The sequence below is a fragment of the Asparagus officinalis genome, chromosome 10 (assembly GCF_001876935.1).
Source record: "Asparagus officinalis chromosome 10, Aspof.V1, whole genome shotgun sequence".
Classification (NCBI taxonomy): Eukaryota; Viridiplantae; Streptophyta; class Magnoliopsida; order Asparagales; family Asparagaceae; genus Asparagus; species Asparagus officinalis.
The window spans coordinates 55,200,546-55,208,030 of record NC_033803.1 but is presented as its reverse complement, the minus strand read 5'-3'; the positions used below and the strand labels follow the sequence as shown (position 1 = coordinate 55,208,030).

The 7,485-nt window shown below is 37.2% G+C and overlaps 2 protein-coding genes across 3 annotated transcripts in view; both read right to left on the bottom strand.

The window, feature by feature from the left end:
* On the bottom strand, positions 3,550 to 4,683 carry LOC109825555 (type I inositol polyphosphate 5-phosphatase 12-like). The gene is made up of 2 exons (XM_020392408.1): positions 4,300 to 4,683; positions 3,550 to 4,195 (listed from the first exon to the last, which is right to left on the bottom strand). Exons 1-2 carry the CDS (start codon positions 4,357 to 4,359, stop codon positions 3,851 to 3,853), a joined length of 405 nt encoding a protein of 134 aa, XP_020247997.1. The 5' UTR covers positions 4,360 to 4,683; the 3' UTR covers positions 3,550 to 3,850.
* The window catches only part of LOC109825204 (type II inositol polyphosphate 5-phosphatase 15-like), a 26,485-nt gene continuing 24,953 nt past the window's right edge, over positions 5,954 to 7,485 (bottom strand). For both annotated transcript variants that reach the window (XM_020391986.1, XM_020391987.1), the window contains exon 11: positions 5,954 to 6,599. In XM_020391986.1, the coding sequence (XP_020247575.1) occupies positions 6,255 to 6,599 (345 nt within the window). In that variant the 3' untranslated portion in view covers positions 5,954 to 6,254. The remainder of the gene's footprint in view (positions 6,600 to 7,485) is intronic.

The window sequence follows — 7,485 nt, the reverse complement described above, 5'->3', positions numbered from 1 at the left end:
CAGAAAATGCGGTTTTGGAAACATCCATTTACCGCAATCGCAACTGGAAATAACTAGAATGAAGATTAATCTTTGAGAAATGTTGCGCTCCCCGCAGCTAGTCAAACAAGTCATAAATCCTCGATAGTGGATCCGTGATCCGGAAAATGACCTTGTTCAACTCACGATAATCGATACACAATCGCATGCTATAGTCCTTCTTCCCCACGAAGAAGACCGGTGCTCCAAAAAAAAGACTCCAGATAAAAACTCTGTGATAACAACTCATCTAGCTGAGTATGTAGCTCCCTCATCTCAGCGGGTGCCATATGATATGGTAAGGTGCTCGGAATATCGGTACGGTGCCTGCTGCAACTCGATGCAGGGAAACAACCTCTCTCTCTGGAGAAAACATAGGTATGTCCTGAAAGACATCCTGATATACTGAGACAACTCCGGTCTCGCTCAAAACTGCACCCCGATCTCGTATCATCACCTCTTCGACGTATGCCAGAAATGACTCCTCATTCTGGTTACCCTATGAGGTTGCTACTATCTATACAATCCCAATAAATGCTCACAAGCGTACTGTTTTAACAAAACAGTCGATATTGATATTGTAGGACGATAACCATTTCATACTAAGAATGACGTCGAAATTCAACATCCCCAACACGACTATGACAAAGATGAACTCAGACTCATCTATACTGATGACACATCTCCTACATATACTCTCTAATAGGGACACCTCCCCTAAAGGAGTACAAATTGATAATGGAACGCTGAAACGCTACGCTACAAGCTGATGTCCAATTATAACATCATGATAGATAAAAAAATGCGAAGCTTCTGAATCAACAAGATTCGAGCTGGATAAGAATTTACTATGAAAACTCTACTCGCACTATGATCACGTGGCGCGACTACATAAACTCTGCTGGTGGCCGACGCCTGCTACGCTGCTGGCGGTGAAACACATGGGTCCATCTGACACTGATGAATACTCTGAATAGCACAATTCTGGCCTATAGGCCCCTACATCCTCAGAATAACCGGTAGAACATCTATCCTCCGATGCTAGCCGTAACTGTTGCCCTAAGATTATTGGCCCTGATCTCTATCATGCTAGTCTCATACTGGTGTACTGCGATAATTCTTCGCTCTATGTCCGATCTTGTTATAATTGTATCATGTGTCCCGAATCATGCGCTGTTGTGGTGTTATCAAATCATGTTTGCTATTTTCTTGTAATGTCTTTATTGCTGATGGTAAAAATCCTTACCCCGCTGCTGGGGTCCTCTAGATCCCATAATAGTCCTCTTGCCCTTGTCATTGCCATCAGCCATCATGCTAGTCTTGATTTCATAATTAACTATAGGCATATCTCACTGTTTTAAGCAAACTAGCTCTAACTGCTTGTCGAAGAAGTAAACAAAATTTTCCCAAATAAGTGATATTCACTGTCCCGATGAAAATCTGAAATCGTAGCTATTCTTTGATGCTATTCTCTGGTAATATCCTCTGTGCTGAATATATTTAACCTCTGGTTTGATACTGAGTCTACGTTAAGGAATTTTTTACATATTCCTTTTTATTTATAAGCTGCATATGAATCCAATGTGCCCTGCACTATGGTGTTCTCAGTGTCCTATATCTTTCTTATCCTACATCTTTCTTATTCTTATAGAGCCAAGCCTCCTGCTCTGTATCTCTATCAACAAATGGTTGTGGTGATAATGTAATCATTAGTATTACCTCTTCAATTGGCACAATTAGTACAACAGGTGGTGAAACTCCAGAAAATGTAATGTGCCTCGCTACTCCCTCCTTGAGTGTTACTAGTCTCTGTTTCTGCAAACAGTGACATAAAGTCGATCAAATACTGTGGAGCCTACTGCGGCTCGGACTCTGCTTGCCCAGCTCTTCGGGTATGAGTTTTATCTCGACTGCATCCTCGTTCCAATATTTATATTATCGAGAGGAGAGCTTATGATCACAGTAAGTGAGATCGCAAACATATATACATATATATAACGTATCACAATACGTATTCATAACATATAGTATTCACGCAAATACTTCAAATCAACATAAAATAATAGTCATAAAAAAATTAAAATTTTGAGATATACGCACATATCGTCCTCACTCATTCTAGGAATTCCTAACGGACTCTATACGTGAATCCTAGGAAACTCTATCCTAGCTCCACAATTTGACACAGGAATTATCCTAAGGATGCTGGAACTAGAGCTCTGATACCAATTGTGACGCCCCAGGGTTCACACAAGGCTGCAGTCCCAGGTAAAACCCGGATTGTCAAACCTGCCAAGCACCAACCACCATGCTATGACAAGTTTCACCATCACAATCACTATCTCTCTAGTGGAAACAATAAATAGGTGAAGGTACAGACAGGTAAAAATAGAAATAGGACAACACTGGATATACACAGAAGAAGCATAAGAAAAATCAATAATGAGCCCAACTGGAATAAAATAGACATATCTCTGAGTCTGAATTGAATCTCAAATACAATGAGTCACATAAACAAAGTCTCACAATAGCTCTCAACTCTATGAAACAAAATACCAATCTAGATTCTGAAAATAATCAACTACATGTGGAGTTATACAATAACTACAAAATATGATAAGTAACTAAATGGACAATTAAGAAGTCCCATCAACCTGCGACTCTCCGTGCGCCAGACTCGCTGCCTGAAAGGGGGGAAAACAACGAGCACTAAGGTGAGCGAACCTTCACTTCTTTAATCTTTTCTCTCTCATGTGCAACGAGAAAAGTTGCATGGATGTAAAATAAGAAGAGAAAGAGTTAATGGGCATTGCCAAGTGCCTCAAAACAAGCACATTTACAGGAAAAGAAACAGAAAAATAGGCGCATCCATGTGTTTGCTTTAGGAGACACGGTGCATCTTTTCATGTTAAAGCATGCAGGCTTAGTGCATGTCGCTAAAGTAACCTTAATCTACCTTTCCTAATCCTTATTAGTATAATTCTGTTGCTATAGATTAGCACAGGAAAATGTCTAATTTTCTTCTTAACCTTTCTACTCTCTTTCTAATGAGTTTATCGTAACTTCATTCTTGAATGTTAAAGGGGAACATTTTCTTCAGATGAAAAACTGTGAAGTATATTTAACCCCCAATATTACATTAAACACAAGCTAATGAAATGTCTCCAGTAGGACAAGCTAATGAAATGTCTCCAATAGAAACATACATGAAAGACGTACATCTTGATCTCACAAAAGAAAGGAAAAATATATGTCTCCTATGTCAAAAAGACATCATATTCTACTTTTTATGACTCGCTCAAAAGCTGATTAACGTGCAGTTGACGGCACGTTCACGGTTATCCACCAATTTAATTGGCATCCACAACATTTTTCTCTCCTCTTATTGTAGTTTCAACTCGCTAATAGAAATTTGATGGTTATTTCAAGAAGTGGGGTGAGAGAGGGATAACAGTTACCTAGAACAAGAATCCAGTGAAAATCAGAAATAAACTGTCCAGCATGAATCAAACTAGTAAAGAATCATCACCCTTCAAATAAACTCATTACAGTTCTCTATCAAATATACAGTAGGCGGAAAAAAGGGGCAAAAATCTTACAAGAGCTTATGCACATCATTACAAAGTGTAAATACACAAGATCATACCTAACAAATACATTTCGACAAGGAACTTTAAGATAACCAACAAATATAGCCCTACAAACAATCAAAATCAACTGTCTAAAGAACATTTTGCATGTTAGCTAATATGTACAAAAGAATAAAGAATTGATCTAAAGTTACCTCAATTTCTCCAAAAAATTCATCTTTTATGAAGTATCAGTACAATGATCAGGGGTTTGTACATGAGTCCTGAACCAAATCTGTGTTACTTTCCAGGTCTGCAGCAAAATCAGCACCAAGATGGTTTGATTGAACTCTCTTAGAAATTCCTTTTTCCCCACTGGACAGCCTGTCCGAATAACAGCAATGGACATTTACCCGGTGAGTTATTCGCTTGGTCGAGTAATTACCCATTACATTCACTAACAGCACGGCTTCTTTCTCCATAATGTCTTCGCACCGTCGGCTACTTATAATTCCGTCCACAAATGCTTCTTGAGTAGAATTTTCTTCATGGTGTACAGATACTTCAATGCTTTTGCCTGGGTTTACAACACCAACTGCTGGTTGGACCTACATAACATAGCATCTATGATTCAGTACAGTTAGGGAGTGGCATGAGAGTTGGGTACATCAGTGAAATTCAAGGAAAATGTGGAGGTCGAGGAACCATGTACATTCTCTCTTGAGAAGTTGAGTGCCTGTGATCTTAGGACAGAAAGAGTCCAATAGGTCATCAAATTTCACTATGGGCATTTGGCTGGGATATACGTGGACAAGGTCATAAGTGTGTAGGTCGTAAGTGTGTCACGACCAGGGCCCACAATATGCTAGTGCGATGTAAGCCTGGGATTCATTGAGTGCAACACATCGTCTGGCTCAAGCAACTGCCAAACTGACTAGCCATAATATTTGATTCCCATGATCCACGTTATAAACACATATACACTTCTGTAAATTCTAGACGTGGAAAAAAAGTAAATGGGTGTCACAAAGTGGATGTAGAACTTTCTCGAAAAATGAATAGATATGGTAACTCTGAGAGTATCATGAGATGGCAATGCAAATGATACATCGATGGAGAAAGTAGTTTTCATACATTTTTATTGTGAATACCAAATGATTGTTAACAGCTGAGTTAAAACGTAATTAGATATGATAAATAATAATTTCTAAATAAATCTAAGATACTTGATACCGGCATATGTTTTTCCTTCAAAATTTTATGCTCCTTTGATCATTAAAAAATATTTTATAAATATAATATCTACATTGAAATATACAAAAAAAATTAACAGAAAAAATATATATTATGTACTTCCTATTATCATTTATAAAATTTTAACGTTAAAATATGCTTATTTCACAAAACTAATTAAGGTTCATTTGCAACAAAGCCAAAAGTTCTATTATTGTCTTCTCTTAATTAGCCACTAATAACAGCATTTCCCTAATTTCAACTCTCCGTGCGCCAGACTCGCTGCCTGAAAGGGGGGAAAACAACGAGCACTAAGGTGAGCGAACCTTCACTTCTTTAATCTTTTCTCTCTCATGTGCAACGAGAAAAGTTGCATGGATGTAAAATAAGAAGAGAAAGAGTTAATGGGCATTGCCAAGTGCCTCAAAACAAGCACATTTACAGGAAAAGAAACAGAAAAATAGGCGCATCCATGTGTTTGCTTTAGGAGACACGGTGCATCTTTTCATGTTAAAGCATGCAGGCTTAGTGCATGTCGCTAAAGTAACCTTAATCTACCTTTCCTAATCCTTATTAGTATAATTCTGTTGCTATAGATTAGCACAGGAAAATGTCTAATTTTCTTCTTAACCTTTCTACTCTCTTTCTAATGAGTTTATCGTAACTTCATTCTTGAATGTTAAAGGGGAACATTTTCTTCAGATGAAAAACTGTGAAGTATATTTAACCCCCAATATTACATTAAACACAAGCTAATGAAATGTCTCCAGTAGGACAAGCTAATGAAATGTCTCCAATAGAAACATACATGAAAGACGTACATCTTGATCTCACAAAAGAAAGGAAAAATATATGTCTCCTATGTCAAAAAGACATCATATTCTACTTTTTATGACTCGCTCAAAAGCTGATTAACGTGCAGTTGACGGCACGTTCACGGTTATCCACCAATTTAATTGGCATCCACAACATTTTTCTCTCCTCTTATTGTAGTTTCAACTCGCTAATAGAAATTTGATGGTTATTTCAAGAAGTGGGGTGAGAGAGGGATAACAGTTACCTAGAACAAGAATCCAGTGAAAATCAGAAATAAACTGTCCAGCATGAATCAAACTAGTAAAGAATCATCACCCTTCAAATAAACTCATTACAGTTCTCTATCAAATATACAGTAGGCGGAAAAAAGGGGCAAAAATCTTACAAGAGCTTATGCACATCATTACAAAGTGTAAATACACAAGATCATACCTAACAAATACATTTCGACAAGGAACTTTAAGATAACCAACAAATATAGCCCTACAAACAATCAAAATCAACTGTCTAAAGAACATTTTGCATGTTAGCTAATATGTACAAAAGAATAAAGAATTGATCTAAAGTTACCTCAATTTCTCCAAAAAATTCATCTTTTATGAAGTATCAGTACAATGATCAGGGGTTTGTACATGAGTCCTGAACCAAATCTGTGTTACTTTCCAGGTCTGCAGCAAAATCAGCACCAAGATGGTTTGATTGAACTCTCTTAGAAATTCCTTTTTCCCCACTGGACAGCCTGTCCGAATAACAGCAATGGACATTTACCCGGTGAGTTATTCGCTTGGTCGAGTAATTACCCATTACATTCACTAACAGCACGGCTTCTTTCTCCATAATGTCTTCGCACCGTCGGCTACTTATAATTCCGTCCACAAATGCTTCTTGAGTAGAATTTTCTTCATGGTGTACAGATACTTCAATGCTTTTGCCTGGGTTTACAACACCAACTGCTGGTTGGACCTACATAACATAGCATCTATGATTCAGTACAGTTAGGGAGTGGCATGAGAGTTGGGTACATCAGTGAAATTCAAGGAAAATGTGGAGGTCGAGGAACCATGTACATTCTCTCTTGAGAAGTTGAGTGCCTGTGATCTTAGGACAGAAAGAGTCCAATAGGTCATCAAATTTCACTATGGGCATTTGGCTGGGATATACGTGGACAAGGTCATAAGTGTGTAGGTCGTAAGTGTGTCACGACCAGGGCCCACAATATGCTAGTGCGATGTAAGCCTGGGATTCATTGAGTGCAACACATCGTCTGGCTCAAGCAACTGCCAAACTGACTAGCCATAATATTTGATTCCCATGATCCACGTTATAAACACATATACACTTCTGTAAATTCTAGACGTGGAAAAAAAGTAAATGGGTGTCACAAAGTGGATGTAGAACTTTCTCGAAAAATGAATAGATATGGTAACTCTGAGAGTATCATGAGATGGCAATGCAAATGATACATCGATGGAGAAAGTAGTTTTCATACATTTTTATTGTGAATACCAAATGATTGTTAACAGCTGAGTTAAAACGTAATTAGATATGATAAATAATAATTTCTAAATAAATCTAAGATACTTGATACCGGCATATGTTTTTCCTTCAAAATTTTATGCTCCTTTGATCATTAAAAAATATTTTATAAATATAATATCTACATTGAAATATACAAAAAAAATTAACAGAAAAAATATATATTATGTACTTCCTATTATCATTTATAAAATTTTAACGTTAAAATATGCTTATTTCACAAAACTAATTAAGGTTCATTTGCAACAAAGCCAAAAGTTCTATTATTGTCTTCTCTTAATTAGCCACTAATAACAGCATTTCCCTAATTTCA